Here is a 21,982-nt window from a genome sequence, read left to right as displayed (position 1 = left end):
AGAGACGGGCTCTGGGCTCCACAGCAGGGCCTCGGGGTCCTGACGTGGTAAAACCATTCGCTTACGCTGCAGGTTGGGCAGCAGCTCACAGTCAGTGCAAGTCCTTTCATGGAGAAGAAAGGGCAGTATTTGTACACATGATAAAATACTGATTTTTACCATAGTTTTCTTTTTGTTTCTTATAAATTAAGTTCCCTATAATAAATGATGTCACTTTCACTCGGCATTTCATTGTGCATGGCCCGGGAACATGGCGTGCAGGAAGCTAGCCTAGGTGTAGGGCAGTGATGTTCTCTGTAACCACACCCAACAGGGCAGAAGTATGCGTGAAAGTCTGCGGGATCAGGTTCTGACCCATCTGAGAGAGCACTTTCTAACAACCAGAGCTGCCCAACAAGGGAGAGGTTTTCCTCGAGGGAGGCATCCTGGAGAAAAGTCTCTTTCAGGAGTGTTAGAGAAGTGGTTCGTGCATCGAGCCAGGGTGCATTCTGCATGTCCAGGGCAGTCTTGCTTTTGCTATTGGCCTGGCACAATTAGTAACAGTTCCGGTTTAGATCATAAATTACTTCAACACCCTACTTAGAATACCTTTTTAACCCATATTATGATTCTAAATATTGTACGCTGTTGTCCATTGGAAATACCTAAATTTATTTATTCAGTTTTTTCCCCCCAAAGCCCCAGTAGATAGTTGTATGTCACAGGTTCACATCTTTCTAGTTGCTGTACGTGGGACTCGGCCTCACGTTGGACGGAGAAGTGGTGCCTCGGGGCGCTCCCGGGATCCGAACCCGGGCCGCCAGCATCAGAGCGCGCGCACTTAACCGCTAAGCCACGGAGCCGGCCCTGGAAATACCTAAATTTAAAAACTAAATTATCGGGGCTGGCCCCGTGGCTTAGTGGTTAAGTGCACGCGTTCCACTGCTGGCGGCCCGGGTTCGGATCCCGGGTGCGCACTGACACACTGCTTCTCCGGCCATGCTGAGGCTGCGTCCCACATGCAGCAACTAGAAGGATGTGCAGCTATGACATACAACTATCTACTGGGGCTTTGGGGGGAAAATAAATAAATAAATAAAATTATAAAAACTAAATTATCCTTTCTTGCTGACTAGAATAAAAGTGTTCTAAGGTGTGAGAGGGTGATATTTGATCACAAAAATAATACATGCTTTTGTAACAGATCCATGTCATACAAAAGTGTATAAAATAAAAGGTGAACATTTTCTTTCATTCCCCTAAATCCAACCCCCAGAAGTAATTATAGTTAGCAGTTTGGTGGTAATGTCCTGCTAGACTTTTTTTTGGTCATTAGAAAAACACGCATTTGCACATGTTTGTGTGGGTATTTGAGGACAGGGGCCAGAACCTATCTCTCAGGCAGTGAGCATACAGAAGGCGCTTGTAACTGCACTGAGAGCAGGGTGTCTGCCCGTCTCCCACTCCAGGTGAGCATCACAGACTACGTGGTGTTCGACCAGTGCAGCTTATTCCAGACCATCATCCACGCCACACACTCAGTGGCCACAGCAGCTCAAGTCCCCGTCGAAAAGGTGGCAGATAAACTGCGCATGGCGTTTTGGTCTCAGCAGCTTCAGTGCCAGCCGAGCCTCCTAGGGGTCAACAACAGTGGCGTCTGGATCTCCTCGGGGAAGAATGAATTCCATGTCGCTAAAGGAAGTCTCGTCGGTGGGTGAATTACTTTATTTTCACATTAGCTTGATAGGCAGCTTCACTTGAAAGCCAGCATTTAGAGAAAAGCTTTAAGATCTCAACTTGAGAAGATAAATCAGTGCCAGTGGTATGAAGTGTGTGTAATGGAGGTGTTCTTTATGCTTTGTATCAGCTTCCTTTTTTTAATCTGTCATTCCCGCAGCTTGGATACCGGTGTCTGGGTGGTGTGTGATCAGTGTCCACTGGGAATCTATTATGATAGAAGAAGAGCAAATGGAGCTCATTTTCATGTTAATTATTTCACATTTAAATGAAAAAAATCCACCCAAACCTAAGAGCCTAGTAAGAGAGAATAGTCCATCTCCTAGAGGGAAAATTATTGCACTGTTGAAAACACAAGGCTCTGGCCAGATCTGTAAATGTAGGTTTAAATCTTCATGTACCGACCAGAGCTTCGTTTCTGTGAGTGAACCCCTGCTTGGTGAATTTTCCCCAGCTCTCTTTCCTCTGGGTGGCCTCCCTCTGACCCTGGGCAAGATCGTGGCTCTGCGTGTTGGTGTTCAGAGAGAAACCAGTGGCTGGCTCTCGTAGCGCTGGCTTGGACCTCCTGATTTAAGGACATTCTAGAATTAGCCGTTAGAGATTTTGAAGACCAGTTGTAGTCTAGAACTGAAGCTCTGAAGTTTTTCTTTTCTTCTTCTTTCTTTAACACACTCTTCCTATTTATTCTTTCTAGGCACTTACTGGAATAATGTTGTTCCCCGTGGGACAGCTTCTGCAACAAAATGGGCCTTTGTATTGGCTTCTACTGCCCCCACAAAGGAAGGTTGGTTGAGAAATGTAGTGCACGGGTTAGCAGGTTGGTTAGACCTGGTTGGCATGGGAGTGCAGCTGTGTAGACCTGAGAGACGAAATGTGCTGGTGTCACAGGCGAGTAGCTCCTGTTGGCTGAGCTGAGGGACCCTGAAGCTGGATAGGCCTGACTAGGAGAGAAGGATCTAGTGTCATGAGCTCAGTGAGTCTACAGGCAAAGCATCCTTCCGAAGGAGGGGAGCGTACACTGTGGCCATTAGGGCCAGCAGCCAGTGACTTCCAGTGACATGTCACAGGGCTGTAGCACAGTGGCCAGTAGGCGCTAGGCTTCTTTGGGCGCCTTCTCATTTCCCCTTGTGAATTCTTCTGTCACCTCCTAGCAGCCTGTTTCTGTCTGGTTTACAGCCTCTGGCTAGCCTGAGTCCCACAGCTGTGCCCCTGTTAAGGCAGACCTTCCCTGCAGAGGCAGACTTCCTCTGGACTCTGGTCAGAATTCACAGCCCTTTCTGGAGTGTGAGGTTTGGAGCCAAGAGAGGCATTGCAGCTACCCAGTGAGCTGGGAGCCTGGGCAGTTAGGTGAGTCCTCCGGGAAGTCGCTGAAGCCTTCTCCCCGGATTGCAGAGGGTCAAATGAGAGGATGCCATGAAGTCGATAGTTCAGACGATGCAGTTGGTTAGTTAAAGCCATTAGTCCCGCTAGGATGTGGATTACTTGGTCAGTACAATAAAATGCTTCCTCTCCAGATTGTTCTGACCACAATTCTGAAATCAGTAAGCTCTGAAAACTCTAGATTTTTTGCTGGCCTGAACTGATGTGAGGCTACTTACAGTCTTTATTTATCCTGTGGATTGTGACTATGCACACATTTTGTTGTAGGAACGTTATTGGACTTCAGTAGGGGGTGCCGCCTGGCTTCCCGGGTCTGTCACTTAAATATGTGGCATACCCGTTACCTTAGGTTTTCAAAATCCAAAAAAATTTTGAGCTCCAAAATATATCGGGCCACAAGTTTTAGGTAATACTTTAGATAATGTATTGTGACCGAGGTTTTAATTTCCCCAAGGGTTATTTGCATTTTAGACTGGATCTATTAAACCTAAAAATGGGGGCCGGCCCTATGGCTTATCGGTTAAGTGCTCGCACTCCGCTGCTGGCGGCCCGGGTTCGGATCCCGGGCGTGCACTGACGCACCGCTTCTCCGGCCATGCCGAGGCCACGTCCCACATACAGCAACTAGAAGGATGTGCAGCTATGACATACAACTATCTACTGGGGCTTTGGGGGAAAAATAAATAAATAAAAATTATTAAAAAAAAAAAAACACCTAAAAATGGTAGAGGGAATGAAAAGATATCATTTTGAGGTGAGGATGAGAAGAGAAGGCTTTCCAGCTTTCCGACCCTTCTCTAGCATCCTCCCCACCCTGCCAGCACCCCCCAAGCCCATGACCAGGAGAACAGGGAAGTACCTTGGTATCGTCCTTCTGAGGATTTGCCAACCTTACTCCCTCTGGAGCACTGATTAAATACGCCAAGTTAAAGACTTCCCAGCCCGTTAAAAAATGTCCAAGGTCAGAGCCACTAAGCCAACGCTAGCCTTCATAAAATGTCATAAACCCTACTTTCTTTCATTTCTTTAGAATACTCGGGCTCATTTCCAGCTCATAATTGGCTGGTCCTGGTGTGTTCTTCTGACTTCTAACTTAAAGCACATTGAGCGCTCCTGCCGTGCAGTAGTGAGTGAGGAGTGTGGGAGCAGGAGCCATCAGGTGCCAGCTGCCTGAAGGCAAAGGCTGCCTTGTGCAATTCATCAGTGACGAACGTGAACCTTTTCCACAGGAAGCTCCTTGTGGCTGTGCCAGAGCAGCAAGGACCTGTATAGTGTCAGCGCCCAGAACGCCCAGTCGCGCCCGTCCACCGTGCAGCTGCCTCCCGATGCCGAGATGAGGGCATACGCCGCCTGCCAAGATGCTCTGTGGGCCCTAGACAGCCTCGGCCAGGTGTTTATCAGGACGCTCTCCAAGAGCTGCCCCACGGGCATGCACTGGACGAGGCTGGACCTTTCCCAGCTAGGTATGGCCGTCTCGTGAGTACGCTCCCTAGCGCCATGACTCTGCTTTAAAGCTGCATCAGAATGTGACATCTGACAAAAGTTCTAGGGCCCGTGTTCAACTTGTGTGAGTTTTTATATGACATTTTGTAAGTTGCTGGATTTCAGGAGATTGAGTAGGTACTCTTGCAGACTAAATGGGCCGCTTAATTTTGTAAGGCCCAGAAAGAACTGGGCCCTAAGCAGGTAAGGAGGTTTGCGAGATTTGCAGAACCTAGAACCCAGGTAGAGCGTAAAGTCAGAGAAAGTTGCCACTAAGAACTGCTTGAAATAATACCACCCATGCAGCTGCCTCTGCCATTCTGTCTGAATATGGCACATTGCCTTCTGCCCTCTAAGTCTGGAAGAATGTGAGTGCCCCACACCAGGATCAGTGGCACATTTACCTGTCTCCCCCACAGCTAGAATAGCGCCCAGCACAGAACAGCTGCTCAACAAGCTGGTGTGGATTCTTGCTCGACCACACTGAAGGAAGATGTACATTTCCTAACTGCTGCTCTTCTCCGAATCTCCCCCCAGGGGTTCCAGAGCAGGCCAAGGAGCATGATGCCATTTATAAATAATTTATTTGTATCCAAGAAATAGGATAATAGAATGAGCCCACAGCATTAGGTTATTCTCTGGGCAAATTCTTGTGTGCGGCAGCTTAGGTGGGGCTTGTCTGAAGGCGGAGACTTGTCTGAAGGTGGAGGCTGCGCCAGGCACCTCCAGAGGGTCCATGTGAGCCTTAGGAATACTCCCCTGCCGTACAGTTTCCCATTTTGGTAAACTGACAACCAGTATTTTGTTTGTTAGGTGTGAGAATTGAGTCGTACAGGCATTTAATGTTTGAGAATTCAACCACATGTACTCATTAAAAAAAAAAAAAAAAGAAGGAGAAAGAAAGCAAGAAAAAAGAGAGGGAGGACTCATAGTCTGCCTCCCTCCCTGGCAGCCTCTGGCAGCATCTCCAACTGGCAGGGGCCTCTCGCCATCCCACACAGCTGGTCTCAGCTCGTGTGGCTCCTGCAGGGTGCTGTGCAGAGATACTGTCATTCTTTTGTCCAACAAGGCCCCAAACATAATCCAGCTTAACTAGAGAAGCAGGGTGGTTCTCAACTAAAGAAGCAAGCTCTGTTCCAAAGCTAGGAGTTTTCCAGGGTCGTTTTGATTATTTATGCTTTTGACCTCATAGCTTGTCTTTTGAACCTACTCCCAGCACCAGAGCTGGTCACCTTTGAGCTTTTGAGAGCTTTTGCCAGCCGCCATTACTGACAGTGACTGACCAGACGAGGCTACGGCTGGTGGTGGCCTTGGATGCTGGTGCTGGGTGGCCCTCCTGCCTGCCCCCAGGAAGCCTTTCATTTGTTCAGAGATCCTGCTGGCCTGAACCTTTCTCCAACAGCCCCAGCCAGACCAGTGTGGAAGATGCCACTAGTTCTTCCAGAGGTAAAAAGGCCGGGGCATGGCTTGTGTCCTACCCGCTCCTAAATCTTGAGAGCTGTGGGAGGCGATGCTCATTTGCGAGATCTGGGTCCGAAGCAGAGCTGTTTCCCTGGCGCCACCCGCTCCCAGTCCCTCAGAGGAAGCCATTGCACTGCACTGGGTACAGAGTGAATGGCTGTTGTGCCAGGCTCCACACTGCTGGAGCCAGCTCTGCCTCTAGGCTCCAGCCCACAGCTCATGCCTCCCTTCCAGTTCAGTCTGGTCCTCCTGGCACTGGCTAGCTGGCTAGTGTTGCAGGTCTCCGAGGTGCCCATTTGGGCTTCACTGGGGTGGTGGCCATTCTTTCTAGGGAGAAACTCAGCTTTGGTGGAATTGACAGAACTGGGCCCTAAGCAGGCTCTAGGATGCTGGGCAAGCTGCTGGGTTACCTTTAAACCTCTATTTCTTACCTTTCTAATGGGAACAGCAGTCCTCACCCAAGAGAGATGATGCAAGGCATCCTGTATACATATAAGCTGTCTCAGGAAAATGTGACATCCTAGAAGCTGTGACACATCCTGCTTGGGGTCACTCTCAAGCCGTCATTAGCTGCATGACCTCAGGCTGGTGGGGGAGTGCTCACTTGGGTTTAACCGTGTGCACGATGTGGGGTGGTTACAGGAAGCACTGCCTTTCTTAGTCTTTATCTTGCTCTAAGCTCTAGATTTTGTTTATTTGCCCGGGTTACTAGCTGATACTGAAATGATGGATAAAGGCTCCTTTTGCCATTTTTTGAACTTCCTGGGAGAGTGCAGCAAGTCTAGAGTTGGTAGGATTTGTGTTCGGGCAGGGGAGGTGGGCAGGGTGCAATGAGAGGGATGCTGGCCTTCCGCTGTGCCAGGGTAGGGGGCAGCAAAAGGCAGGCCAGGGCCACCAGATGTTCTGTCATTCAGCTCTCTCCAGGTCTGGTCTGTGTAGCCTGTGGGAGAAACAGGTGAATCAAGGGGTTTTTTAAATTATTATTTAAGTTAGGAAATGTAGATTTTGAGTTCAGGTGTGTGCTACCTGCCCAGAACCCACGTGAGTGTCCATGGCAGGCTGCCGTCAGGCTGCACACACCAAACAGCAGTGAATAGAGAGTGTAGTAATCTAGGTAACATTAATGCTGCTTTGCATTACTTACCTGGATTAACGGAGAGACTCCATTGTTCTTTTAAAGTTGGCCATGGCGGGCGCTCACAGCAATGAAAAGAAGTACAGCTTCTTCAGGACTGAGACGCTGCATGTGAGGATTTTGTTCAGTATCAAACTTCTCTTTCCCAAACGTACTCTTTTTCCTGACTTCACTCCTCTGCTTCCACTCAATTCTGCTGGGAAGGGCAGAACCCTCTCTGGCTGTTTGTGCTTCTCTACTGGCCAGTGGGGTCAGCGGTGTCTCTTCCATCTAACCCAAAAGGCCTCCTTGGCTGTGTTACCTCTGCTTCCTCCCGCTGCTGCCAGGGTTAGAGCCCCCATGCACCTGCACTGCTGCCCCGGGGTGCCAGGTGTGCCCACCTACCCCCGTGGTTGCCAGAGCTGTCTTCCTAAAACTCAGCTCCGGGGCTGTGCCCTCAGTGCTAAATGGCTCCACGTTGCCCCTGGAGTCAAGTTCCAGTCTTCAGGGTGGCACCAGGGCCCTCGAAGCCTGACCCAGCCTGCCTGTCACAGGCCCCCTGCAGTGGGGGCTCAGCCACCAGTCATTGCTCTTCCCGGTATGCCCGCGCCTTCCATGTCTGGTGTTGGCGTCTCTTCCCATGGCCTAGAGTGTCCTCCCTGCTCTTTTCTTCAGCTCTTCTTCCTTCAGACCTCAGCTGAGATCGTGCCGTCCCCTCAACTTTCTTCAGTCAGTATCTCCACGTGACGCCTTCCCCACTGTGTTCCCTGAGCATCTGCTCCTGCTCTGTCCCAGCGGTCATTCCAGTCTGACTCATGAGGTGTTTACACACAGAGAGTGGGGGCCTCTGCGGGCAGTGTCCACATGCTTGACCACATCCAGACCCAGCAGGAAATTAAACTGTCAGGGAAAGTTGTTATTATTTGTAACCCCATTTCTAGGTAATTCTGAGATGTGAGTTTTGACTCCTTGTTACTGATAATCAGAAAGAAACCTGCCTGACATGCAGGTACAAGATGTCATCACACATAATTCATTCATCCAGCTCCACATTGCCATCAGCCTGCCCAGGGCCTGAGGCAGGAGATGTTGGGCTTATAAAAGCTGCTCAGAGATCTGGTTTACCTGAGTTCTTCTCTTCGTCCTGGCCTTTTCTTTATAAGTGTTCTCACACTGAAAGTGTGAACAGTGAAAGCCCATCTCTGGTGCTGACAACGTGACCTGGACTGCCTCGTGCCAGCCTTGACCTTGGGCAGCACCAGGTCATTGTAAAGCCTGGACTGTCACCAGTCTTTTTCACATTGCAAGCAGAAATTTCAATTTCAAGGATGACTTTAGCAAAGTTTCAAGTCATGAACATGATTTCTACCTTTAATTTTATCTTTAAGACTTAGCGTCCCTCTCTTTTCTGCCCATATACAAATTACCAAATCAATTGCTGCTCTGAGATTAAATTGAGGGAATTCTTAAATTAAATGTCTGGCTATTGAACCCAGTTATAGAGATAATATGGAATTTTGTGATTTATTACAATCCTAGTTTTTGGAAGAAAATTTGCATCATTTAACAGATATATAAGATGCTCATAACTTTTCATTTTCCGGTACACATAGATATGTGTATGTCAGGCGTTGGAATATTTAGCAAACTAATGCAATTTGTGATGTAATTCATCTGGTCACAGCATTTAATGAAGAAATATTCAGTGTCAGTTCATGCCTTTAGGTAACAAATAGGGTTATATTATGCAGTAATTTATGCAGAAAAGTGTTTTATAAATAGTAAAACACGAAATAAATGCTGCTTTTTGTTCTAAAATATATGTTTAAAAAGTAATGCTAAAGGGAAAATGTCTGCTCTGTTGAATAAACTAATTAAAACTTTTTTTAAATGGGAGGGAAAAACAAAACAAGGAGAGGCAGGAGAATGGCAGTGTATTTGTGGTAGTCAGGCTGGTGGTGCTGCAGTAAGAAGCCCCAGATATCAGTGACTTAACACCATGAATGTTGCTTTCCTGCTCCCACGAAGTTGGCTCTCGACCTATCAGTCTTTCAGGGTCATTGTCACCTGGCTGTCAGCTTACTGATCCTGCTGCAGTGCTCTGTGGCTCCACCATCTTGGTCACTGCAGCAGGGGACAGTTGAAAGGTCCCTTGCCAGCTCTTTTTTGCTTCAATTAAGAAGTGACAGATCACTGCTGCTCACAGCCCACTGTCCAGCACTACTAATGAGGCCCCGCCCAACTCTAAGGGACTTCGAGGGAGCCATGGAGTGTTTAGGGAGGGCAGTAGTCTCTGCCACCTGTCTTGACTGTCTTCTCTGTGGAACAGACTCATAAACCTAGGTTCAGGCGGCCTGGGAGACCCTCTGTAAGGTAGGAAACTGCACAAAAGCCCTCGATTAAATGTTTTCATTTTTGACCTGTCTCTTCACTTCAGAATAAATTTGTTTATACACTGAAGTATATATTGCAGCAGCCTTTTATGTTTGTTCTAAAGGAGTGTTCTCCTTGTAATATGAACTCCATGTTCTGTTGGCAGTGGTGTTAATTCACTGCTAACTCTGAGATGCTGGCCCAGTGTGTTTTTGTCACCAACTGACTCTGTTCTTATGATCTGCTACTGCCTGTAGTTCCTATTAGGGCAGGTTGAAGACTCCAACATAAAATTAATTTTTAATTAGCATTTTAAAATGAGCGTTTGTTTCTCGGCTGTTTTTGGAATTTACTGGTACAATTACTTTATTTTGGTTGATATAAATCTTTTAATATGTAATATTAGAAATTTAGGGAGTTTGAACTCTCTGGTAAGACATCCTATAAAAGATTAAGAAAGGAAAAAATACAGTTAATTTCAGTATAAGAGAAATCATCATTTTTAGGAAATGTACAAAGGAATACTGAGAATTTTTTTCTGTAGTGGTGAGTTAATACTTTTAAGTTGGTGTCATACTAAAGGCACGTGGCAAGATTTCCACGCAGCAGGATCTGTGCCTGTGTGTTCTGTTGCAGACACATGGGCTGTCATCTGATGCCACTGACAACTGTGTGAGGTGGCCGAGAGCAGCACCACCAGCAAATGTGGCTGCACCACCTTTTTCCCTGCTTTAAAGTCAAAATGACCCTTCCTCTTACTTAGTCATCAGAAGGCAAACCATTCAACTTGAAAAATGGGCAGAAGACTTGGACACTTTACAAAAGAAGATGTACAGATGCCCCATAAGCACGTTAAAAGATTCTCGACATCAATAGTTATCAGGGAAATGCAAATTAAAATCATGACAGGATACCACTTCACACCCTCTAGAATGGCCAACATGGAAAAGGTGCCAGAACGGAATGCTGGGAGGGGGGGTGTGGGCAACCAGCAGAAACTGCTGGTGGGCTTATAAAATGGTACAAGGGGGAAACTGGCAGTTTATTTAAAAGTTAAACATACATCTACCATATAGCCCCACAGTTCCCACACCTAGGTATTATTCAAGGAAAACAACACATGTTAACAAAAAAAAACTATGAGAATGATTACAGCAGCTTTACTCCTAACAGCACAAAGTGGAAATGGCCCAAATGTCCATCAGCAGGTGACTGGATAAACTAACTGTGGGGTTTGCATGTGATGGAATAATACTCAGCAATGAAAAGAAGAGACACTGATGAATCTCACCCACGTTACACTGAGTGAGAGAAGCCAGACCCCAGAGAGTGCATACGTGTGATTCTGGCTGTATGAACATCTAGACCACAGTGAACAGCTGTCTCTGGTGATAGAAGCCACAAGAGTGGTTGCTGTGGGGCAGAGGAGATTGACTGGAAGGGGCCTGAGGGAGCTTTCTGGGGTGATGAAAGTGTTCCGTAACTTGATAAGGAGGTGGGTTACCTGGGTATATTCATTTGTCAAAACTGATTGAACACGTAAGATCTGTGTACTCACTGGTCAGAGGTCAGAGGTAGCTGATATGGAGGAGTCAGGCTGGCCTGTGTTCAAACCTTAGTCCACCCTGTGCCTCCTGGCTTAGCCACATTCTCACCATGGGATCTTGGGCAAATCTCTTCGTTTCTGAGTCCTGATGGCCTCTTGTGTGAACTGGGAAAATAATAACCGTGCATTGTTGTTGCGAGGTTTGAAATGAGGATATAAAAGACTTAGCTGAGAGCCTCTCCTGCAGCAGCTGTTCAGTAACCCCTGGCTGTTGCTCTTTTTGCCAGATAGACTATTAATCAAATGTAATTTCTCTTTAACGGCTCCTCCCATTTCCTTTCCCCTTAAAATCGGTTTAATCAACAAGAAGAAATGAAAAAAAGAAAAAGAAGATTCTGGGAGGCATGGTTAGTTAATCTTAGTTCTAATTAGGATCAAGTTACCTTTAGAGATAAATGTCCTCCCCTCAAATCCAGAATTTGCTGGTAATAGTCACGTATCTGCTGAAGCTAACGATGGGGCGCGGGGGGAGATGCACATTGAGAAATAATCCCCGTGCTCGGTGACTCAGGGTGCGTGCCGACGCATCTTGACTTGTGGCATAGAAGGACTGCGGTGTGGCGCCTGGCAGGCGGCAGGGCGGCCGGAGGCCTCGGTGACTCTCCTGTGCTATGTTGTCCCCAGGCCACAGAGTTCAACTGCAAATACACCCTCATCGCTTCCTTTGAAGTATAAAATCAAAGTTCATAGATTAAATAAAGACCAGTCATTTTACAAAAGTAATTAGTGTGTGCGCTTTTCTTTATCTACAGGAGCTATAAAACTGATGAGCTTGGCATGTGGAAATCAGCACATCTGGGCCTGTGATTCTAGGGGTGGAGTTTACTTCCGCGTAGGAACCCAGCCTCTGAATCCCAGTCTGATGCTTCCAGCCTGGATAATGATTGAGCCACCTGTCCAGGTAAGCGAAAATTAAGTGATACCAACTTGCTCCTCAGTAGGACAGAAGCTGTTAGGAGGCTGTTGATGGGCAAAGAACCACGCCTGCTTATGTAGGCCTCCTAGCCAATGAGGGCAGAGGCATGTGCCCAGGGAACAGGGCGTGCCCCTGTATCAACATACGCTCGTTCATTGGCATCCCAGTCATGGAGTTTGATATTTGTGGAGTTTAGAGCTGAACAGATTCTTAAAGATTATCTGAGCCAACATGAAGTTTTTTCTTTTCTCAAAAATATTTTGTTTATAACTTTTTGCAAAATGAGCATTATTTAAAAAAAAAAAATCAACCAATACCCAAAAGTGTAGAAAAGAAAGTAAAAGTCACTTAAAATCTTGTCATGGAGATAATGTATTATCAGCATTTTGTGAGTGCCTTTCCTGAAGAAATTCTATTTCCTGTCTGCCCCACCCCCGGCCCCCACCTCTGCCGTATTTCAGTCTATAGTATATTCTGAGTGTTTTTCTTTTTCTCTTGACTGTTCCACCACTCAAATCAGAAGTCTGATTCTAGTGCACTATTCAGTTACCCTTAAGTATTTAATGGGCCTGCTTGCTATGCTAAGTATATTTCTGTTAAAATGTGTAATTAGGGCCTGTGATTCAGTGAGAGTTATTTGCTCCAACTCCTGCTAGTCCCCATTTTGTGACTTTGTTGGAAAAAACATGAAGTTGCCATATGCAGAGGCAACAGCGAGGCAAGAGTGGATAGGATAGTCCTTGAACAAAAAATACTTAAATGGAGACAGGAAGGGAACCAAGGGTTTGGGTAAATGCCTGTGTTCACAACTGTCTACATTTTGGGCATCACGAACCCCCAGGGATGGGGTGGCAGAAGTGAAGGGGTAAGGTGCAGGGCTGATCATGAGGACCACCAGTCCTGCCCCTCAGACATGGGGCGTGTGCTGGGAGACCCTGGAGTTGAACAGGAGTCAGGTCCAGGGTTCTTTAAGGCCACTGGTTAGCGGTCATGGCCCCAGGGAGGCTCCATATGGCTCTTCCTTCTTCACAGGGTCATGGGGAAGTGAGTAGAACGATGTCTGTGCCGACACTTGGTGAGTTAGAAAGCCCTGTGCAAACATGAGGTTACTCGTGATGAATGATAACACGTGCTCGCTTTTCCTCTGCTCACGGTGGTGCGCTGACAGCAGCACGGGGGGAGCGGTCCACCCGGCAGAGAGGACTGTTGCCTCGCGGGCATTGTTGAGCACTGCTAGTGCATGAGGACAGTGGAGGGCAGGCCGACTTACAGTCAGTTCCACTGCTGTTCCTAAATTCTCCGTCAACAGGGCACCTCCTTGTTGCCTGACTGCTTTGGTGTGTCATTGTCAACACTGTCCTTTTTTTTTTTATTCTAACAGCTGTATATTTCTTTAAAGAGTTATAGTTCACCCTTTTACAGTATGCAACTCAGTGGTTTTTAGTATATTCACACAGTTATGCAACAATTATTATTGTCCAATTCTGGAACTTTTTCACCACCCCAGAAAGAAACCTGTTCCCATTAGTAGTCACTCCCTTTTCTCCTGGAACCCCCACCCGCCTTAACCTCTGGCAGCCACTAATCTACTTTCTATTTCTATGCATTTGCCTATTCTGGATTTGCCTATTTCATATAAATGGGATAATACAATATGTGGCCTTTTTTTGTCTGCCGTCTTTCACTTAGCATCATGTTTTCAAAGTTCATCCATGTTGTGGCCTATATTAGTACTTCATTCCTTTTTGTGACTGTATAATATTCCATTGTTTGGATAGACCACATTTTGTCTGTCTATTCTTCAGTTGATGGACATTTGGGCTGTTCCTACTTTTTGGCTGCTATGAATAATGTGTCTATGAACATTTGTGTACGAGTCTTTGTGTGGACATACGTTTTCAATTCTATTGGGTATATAACTTTAAGTGGAATTGCAGGGTCATATGATGATTATATGTTTAACTTTTTAAGGAAGTGCCAAACTGTTTTCCACAGTGGCTACATCATTTTACATTCCCACCAGCAATGTATAAGGGTTCTAATTTCTCCATATCCTCACCAAAAAATTTTTCTTGACCAATTTTTTTATTCTAGCCATCCTAGTAGGTGTAAAGTGGTATCTCATTGTATTTTTTTTTCTTACAGGGTAAAAATTTTATTGAAACAGGAAAGATTACTTTGTACATTGTGCGGGTTACTGAAAGTTCCAATTTATATTTGAGCATTTCTGTAAAGAAAGGAAAGCTGATCTGATCCAAATTGGCACTTTTTGTTGTAATTCAATTTTTTTTTTAATTGAGATGTAATTGACATATAAACATTATATTAGTTTCAGGTGTACAACGTAATGATTCGATATTTGTGTATATTGCGAAATGATCACCACAATATGTCTAGTTAACATCTGTCATGATACTTAATTACAAATTTTTTTCTTGTGATGAGAACTTTTAAGATCTACCCTCATGGCAACTTTCAAATATGCAATATAATATTATTAATTATAGTCACCATGCTATATATTACATCCCCATGTCATTGTGGTTTTGATTTGCATTTCCCCAATGACTAATTATATTGAGCCTCTTTTCATGTGTTTATTGTCATTTGTATATCTTCTTTGGAGAACTATATTTTCAAATGCTTTGTTCATATTTTAATTGGGTTATTTGTCTTTTTATTGTTGAGTTGTAAGACTTCTTTATGTATTCTGGATACTAGACCCTTACCAGATATATGATTTACAAATATTTCTCCCATTCTCTGGGTTGTCTTTTCGCTTTCTTTATGGTGTCCTTTGATGCACGAAAGTTTTTTATTTTGCTGAAGTCCAATTTGTCCATGTTTTTCTTTAGTTGCTTGTGCTTTTGGTGTCCTATCTAAGAACCATTGCCTGATCCAAGGTCACGAAGATTTAGACCTATGTTTTCTTCTAGAAGTTTTATAGTTCTAATTCTTACATTTAGGTGTTTGATTTCTTTTGAGTTAATTTTTGTATATGGTGTGAGGAAGGTATCCAAATTCATTCTTTTATATGTGGATATCCAATTATGCCAGCACCATTTATTGAAAAGACTATTCTTTCCCTGTTAAATTGTCTTAACAGCCTTGTCAAAATCAATTGATCATAGTGTAAGGATTTATTACCTGACTCTTAGCTCTGTTCCAGTGATCTGTATATCTATCATTATGCCAGTTTTGCACAGTGCTGATTATGTAGCTTTGTCGTAAATTTTGAAATCAGGAAATGATTTTTCTTTTATAAGATTGCTTTGGCTGCTCTGTCTCCTTCACATATTTATATGAATTTTAGGATTGGTTTGTCAATTTCTGCAAAAAAAAGTCAACTGGGATTTTGATAGGGATTGTGTTGAATCTGTAGAGCGATTGGGGAAATATTGCCATCTTAACAGTATTAAATCTTCCAGTGCACGAACATGGGATGTCTTTGCGTTTATTCAGATATTCTTTAATTTCTTTAGACAGTTTTATGGTTTTCAGAGTCTATGTTTTATACTACTTTTGTTAAATTTATTCCTGTCTTTTATTCTTTTTGATGCTATTATAAATGAAATTGTTTTCTTAATTCCATTTTCAGATTGTTCATTGCTAGTATAAGTTTTTGTATATTGATCTTGTATCTGGAAACCTTGGTAAACTGTTTATTCTAGTAACTTTTTTTGTAGATTCTTTAGGATTTATACAAGATCATATCGTCTACAAATAGAGATAGTTTTACTTCTTCCTTTCCTATCTGGGTGTCTTTTATTTCATTGTCTTGCCTGATTGCCCTGGCTAGAATCTCCTGTACAGTGTTGAATAGAAGTGGAGAGAGTGGCTATCCTTGTCTTGTTCCTCACCTTAGGAGAAAGCATCCAGCCTTTCACCATTAAATAATGATGTTAGCTGTGTGTTTTTTGTAGATGCCCTTTTTCAGATGGACGAAATTCCCTTCTATTCCTAGTTTGTTGAGTGTTTTTATCATGAAAGAGTGTTGGATTTTGTCAAGTGCTTTTTTTACATCTATTGAGATGATGATGTGGGTTTTCTCCTTTGTTAATATGATGTATTATATTGATTGACTTGTATGTTGAATCATCTTTTATTTCTGAGATAAATCCTACCTGGTCATGATGTATAATCCTTTGTATGTGTTGCTAGGTTTGGTTTGCTAGTATTTTGTTGAGGATTTTTGTGTCCATATTCATGAGGGAGATTGGTCTTTGGTTTTGTTATCTTGTGTCTGTTTTGGTATCAGGGTAATGCTGGCCTTTTAGATGAGTTAGGAAGTGTTTCCTTCTCTTATATTTTTTGGAAGAGTTTCTGAGAGACTGGTGTTAATTATTCTTAAGCATTTGTTAGAATTCCACAGTGTAGGCCTGGGTTTTTCTTTCTGGGGTATTCTTTGATTACTAATTCAGTCTCTACTTGTTATTGGTCTATTCAGAATTTTCTGTTTCTTCTTGATTCAATTTGAGTAGTTGATGTCTTTCTATGAATTTATTCATTTCATCTATGTTATCTAGTTTATCGGCATCCACTTGTTGAATAGTATTCCCTTAGAAACCTTTTTACTTCTATAAGGTTGGTGGTTGTGTCCCTTCTTTCGTTTCTGATTTTAGTAATTTGAGTCTTCTCTCTTTTTTTCTTAGTTAATCTCGCTAAAGGTTTGTCAATTTTGTTGATCTTTTCAAAAACTGTCTTTTGGTTTTGTTAATTTTTCTCTATTTTTCTATTCTCTAGTTCATCTATTTCCACTCTAATTTTTATTCTTCCACACTATCTTGTGCACGGTGCTCTGCTTGCTAGTGATATTCCTCTGATAGTTCCAAGCGGTATTTGTCACATTTATCATGCACCTGTGGGAGACCTAGAGGAATCTTGGACTGTAAAGGTGTGTAGGGTCCCAGCACAGAGCTGTACCAGGGTCAGTAAAGGGCTGCTGGGTCGAAGGTCTGCAGGATGGGTGATGGCGAAGGATGTTGTTGAGTGGGTTGGAGTGTGTGCTTGGCCTCAGCCTTTTCCCGAGCCAGAGGCCAGGATGCAGGAGTGGGGCTGGGCAGTGAGCCGTGGGCAGCAGGCAGCCTTGGCTCTGCTTGTGCGCCTCTCTGCAGCTGTGGGGCCTCTCAGGCACCTGGCTGAGTTGCAGCTTAGCCAGAGCTACATCGAGGACTGCGTGAAACCACAAATTCTTCTTCCTTTCTCCATTTAGATTCTAGAATAACCTCTAGGAAGCAAAGCTAAAATTGGAGGAAGAAAGCTTTACTTGGAGTGCTCTGTTGATTGTAGTGATCAACGGCTTTGCCCGGGAAAATGGCCAAAATAGAACAAATTCACATGAAAGGGCCTCAAAGCTGTGCTCTGAATAAAGTAGCGATTGCTAAATGGGCTGTTAAACAGTAACCATTTCGAGTAGCTCCGCTGAATAGAACCCCATTTTCTTATTCAGTTAGCTTTAGCGTGCTGTGGAAGAAATGCACTTTGCTGTGGAATTTGTAGATACAAAATGCTTTTCAAATTGGTTCCTGTGGGAAAAAAGTCCAGCTTTACATTTGCACGGGCCATTTATACTATGCTTTTCCGAGCACTGCCCTACCCTGTGTTTACCCCGGGAGGTGGAGTCGGGAGTGGTTCTCCCCACTTGACAGAGGAAACATGTTACTCAGGACAGTTGAGTGACTGTCCGGCACCACAGCCCTAGTGAGTGACCGGGCCTAGACTGGGACCCAGGCCCGCCATCTTAGCATGGTCTGCGAGGGGGGCCTGCTTCTCCTGGGCAGCTGGGACTGACTGCTCAGTTGCTGAGATCAGAAGTGACCACAGGTGCTATTGCTGGGCACTTGCCTTGTGCCAAGCTAGGTACTTTTGCACATCTTTCCATCCAGTCCTTAAACATCCCGGTACGTGATTATTCCTGTCCCCTTTTGAGAAAACCCCAGCTCAGGGAGGATCAGAAAGTTGCCGGAGGCCTCATAGCTAACAGGTGGCAGAGCTGGAATCCAGGTGTGTGTCACCCCAACTTGGCGCTGAGGACCAGGGCGTGGGCCAGGACACTGACTGCAGGAGCCGTGATGGAGCACTGTGTCGTGGTGGCGTGCCACAGGCGCAGTGACCTCACACGTGGTGTTTTAGGACAAAGCCTACCCAGATCTTAGAATTGCAGAGGGTCCTGTGAAGATGAGTTCGGCAGTGGGAGGGGAGATGAGGCTTCATTAACAGGATTTAGAAAGTCAGGACAATTTGGTTGATTCCAAGTATTAGAATGTAAATAGGGTTTACATGTTTTGATCATAGACTTCTTTCTACTTCCTTTTCTTTATTCTTCAACTTGAGCTCCTTGGTCTGCGTGTAGGATGTGTTTGCAGTTGAAACAAATGGAAGCAGGGAATAAATGCTACAGGGCACGGTGAAGTGAAGCAACAGAAACCTTTTAAAATGAACAACAGTTTCTCTATTTCTGTTTCCCGTTCTCTTCTCTGGTAAAACCTCCCTCTAGTTTTGGGGTGAAGTTTTAACAAAGTACTCAAAACAAATGACTCAGTTTTCAGACTTGCTAACATTTGGAAAGATTTGGAGAAAATATTTATAGTTGTGTTTAGCATCTTGTTTTTTGGAGTTTGCTGCTTCAGTTACAGAATTTTCTGTCCGGGTGAGAGTGGCTCTAAGCAAGCACAGTTGAGGATGTGCTGTTTCACGGCGTGGTGGGCGCCGTGTGCCGAGAGAAAGGTGAGGGTGGTCCGGCTGCTCCACCCCAGCTTGGCCTCACCTCTTCTTTCACACAGATCTTCTCTGCCGCCGCATACACTCCACTGCGCCTCCTGAGCAGACTCCGCTCTTTCCTAAGCCCCCATGCCCTTGCTTCGCGTGGTGGGAAGCCCTAGGCGACTCTTCCTACGTGGGCTGGCTCCATCGGTTCCCCATCATTCGCTCTACCTAGATTACAGCTTTGCCTGGAAAACCAAGATGAACATGACTGGCAAATGGCCAAACTCACATGTTAAAAATTGTTTTAAATTTAGCTGCTTTATGTAATAAGAAAGACAGATGATAATAAGTGTTGGCAAAGATGTGAAGAAATTGGAACCCTCATACACTGCTGGGGGGAATGTAAAATGGTAGTTGCTTTGGACAACAGTCAGGCAGTACCACAAAAGGCTAAAGAGAGAGGGGCCAGCCTGGTGGCGTAGTCGTTAAGTGTGCGCACTCCCCTTCAGCAGCCCGAGGGTTCGCAGGTTCGGATCCCAGGCACACACTCATGCACCGCTTGTCAAGCCATGCTGTGGCGGCGTCCCATATAAAGTAGAGGAGGATGGGCACAGATGTTAGCCCAGGGCCAGTCTTCCTCAGCAAAAAGAGGAGGATTGGCATCAAATGTTAGCTCAGGGCTGATCTTCCTCACAAAAAAAAAAAGGGCTAAACATAGAGTTACCGTATGACCCAGCAATTCCACTCCTAGTTACATACCCAAAAGAAATGAAAACTATATCCACACAAAATCTTGTACACGAATGTTCATAGCAGCATTATTCATAATAGTCAAAAAGTGAAAACAACCCAAATCTCCATCAAGTAACAAATGGATAAATAAAATATGGTATATCCATACAATGATATATTACTTGACAATTAAAAGGAATGAAGGACTGGTACATACTGCAACATGGATGAACCCTGAAAACTTGCTCAGTGAAAGGAGCCAGTCACAAAGGACCACATATTTTATGACTCCATTTATATGAACTGTCCAGAATAAAATCTAAAGAGACAGAAAGTAGATTAGTGGTTATCAGGGGCAGAGAGGAGGGAGGAATGGGATGTGACTGCTTTCTTTATGGAGTGATGAAAATGTTCTAAAATAGACTGTGGTAATGGTTGTGCTACTCTGAATATACTGAAAACCATTGAATTGTACACTTTAAATGGGTAAGTTGTATGGTATTTGAGTTAAATATCTATAAAGCTGTTAAAATAAATAAATAAATTCAGCTGTTTTAGGTATTTTTAACTATATGAACAAAAAAAATACAAACGTGATTATAGATAATACCTGTGAGAATGCGTGCTCACACATGCTGCCGATGGACATACAACTTGATGTAACTTACACATCAAGATCTGTAGAAAAGTTCACACCTACCAACAGGAAGGCTTTCGTTAGAGAAGTGTTAGTAATGCAGAAGACCTGCCTGAACTGGGGCTTCCACTGACTCATCAGAATGGAACATTGTTTCAGGACACCGGAACAGAGAGCAGTGAAAGGAGTTTTTATTCTCTTTACTCCCGACCTAAGGCTGTGCTAAGCAATCTTCGATGACACTTTTACTCCTTCCACCCTCTGATGTCACCCAGTGACCTGGCTTAGGTCACCCACACCAGGGGAGAGCGGTGGCAGCAGGAGGGGGGCACTCACACCCCAAAGCCAAGCTCTGTGGCTACAACCGAGTGCCTGCTTCTAAGAGTTTTGGGGTGTTCTGACGATTCGTATCCCTGCTGAAATAAAAATGCAGTTATCCCTGGGGATGATTAAACCAGATCCCTCTCTCCTCATTTGGGACACCATGGGTTAAATCCTTCTCCTCGTCCTAATAGATAGCACTCCACAGCAAGTCCCCTCATTGCTGGACGGGACCAGCACAGCACATCCTTCCTGTGCGGTGGGCATGGCCGTCTTCTGGGACGGGGTGCACAGCGTGCCAGAGGGTAGACAGAGTTGCATTGGAGAGTCCCTGTTTTCTAATAAGAGAAAAAAAAAACATTGCTAATTACATAGTGTCGAGGAGGTCTCCACTCCTTAAGGGAGATGTTACCAAGGATTTGCCGTGAAGGGGCTGAGTTAAATTGTGACGTATTCATACAGTGAAACCCGCTACGACTCTTACACCTTGCCTCCCAGAAGAATTTATATTCCCGTGGAGAAATGCTCACAATACATTTATAGTAGTGAAAACTTGACTATGTTCTGTTCATGCGGTGAAGTTGTGAGGGGAATGGGGCAGACATGGCACCACCCTTGTGGTGGAGAGTCCACTTAGTGAGTTACTACCATGACAGTTGTTATAAATAATTGAGGAGGTACTTTGAAAGGCCATTTAAAAATCGTGTGCTGGCGAGTATTGATAAGGAGAAATGTTCCGAGTGGAGTGGCTTTAGTGGCTTTGGAGTTGGCCTTTACCACTTCCTGGAAATGTTACCCGGCCTCCTGTGCAGGGGCTCCTGTTTGGGGCCTGAGGGCCATCTGTCTCTCCCGGCTGCCGCCAGGATGAAGGACGATGTGTGTGCAACGCCTGGGGCCCCTCGCACGCAATCGGTAAACAGTGTCTGTTCTTATTGTGCTACAGTGTACTCTGACGTGCTGTATATGGTGTGGTTCCACTTTTGTAAAAAACAAAAACAAAAAACAGTATAATCCCACTAAATACCTAGAAGAAGCTACAACAAAGATTACTATTTTTGATCAAGGAATTATGAGTGATTATAATATTCATCTCTATTTTTCATATTTTCCTGTAATTGGTTGGAAATCTTTTTTATAATTAGGGAATTATGTCACAGCCTTCAAGCAGGCTCCTTCCTAAAACAGTCTGACCAGGCCACTCGGCCCAGCTTCAAGCTTTGCAGTGGCCCTGCATTGGTGACAGGCTGCCCTGGCCCAGCCTACCCATAAGCCCCCCGTGCTCTGGCACAATGATGCCTTTCTGGTCATTGCTCATGCGTCACAGCTCCCTCGACTTGAGACACCCTTCCGTCCTGTCTGCCTGCCATGTTGCTGCTTGCTTTTCCATTCTTGCACCAACACTGCCTCTGTGAGAGCCCTCTGACCACCTTGAGACCCTGGCGGCACTTGCTCCCACAGCTCTATAAGCGCGGGGCCAGAATTTCTGCTTTCTAAGAGTCACTGGTTTGTGTGTGTGTCGCTACAGTAGCCATGAGCATT

At 44.9% G+C, this 21,982-nt stretch overlaps 1 protein-coding gene across 5 annotated transcripts in view; it reads left to right on the top strand.

Annotated features, from left to right (window-relative positions):
- Window positions 1-21,982, top strand: part of TECPR2 (tectonin beta-propeller repeat containing 2) — a 104,253-nt gene that overhangs the window by 57,814 nt on the left and 24,457 nt on the right. For 4 of the 5 annotated variants that reach the window (XM_004434274.3, XM_087447911.1, XM_087447909.1 and 1 more), the window contains 4 exons: window positions 1,449-1,689; window positions 2,411-2,500; window positions 4,326-4,559; window positions 11,885-12,033. In XM_004434274.3, coding sequence (XP_004434331.1) covers window positions 1,449-1,689; window positions 2,411-2,500; window positions 4,326-4,559; window positions 11,885-12,033 — 714 coding nt within the window. Of the gene's footprint in view, window positions 1-1,448; window positions 1,690-2,410; window positions 2,501-4,325; window positions 4,560-11,884; window positions 12,034-13,080; window positions 14,388-21,982 lie in introns of those variants that run through there. The other variant, XM_087447912.1, reaches the window with a different exon arrangement.

The sequence above is a fragment of the Ceratotherium simum genome, chromosome 24, assembly GCF_057802395.1.
Source record: "Ceratotherium simum simum isolate JZ-2026a chromosome 24, ASM5780239v1, whole genome shotgun sequence".
In the NCBI taxonomy this organism is placed as follows: Eukaryota; Metazoa; Chordata; class Mammalia; order Perissodactyla; family Rhinocerotidae; genus Ceratotherium; species Ceratotherium simum.
The sequence above is the reverse complement of the archived record's forward strand: the minus strand, read 5'-3'. Positions and strand labels throughout refer to the sequence as shown.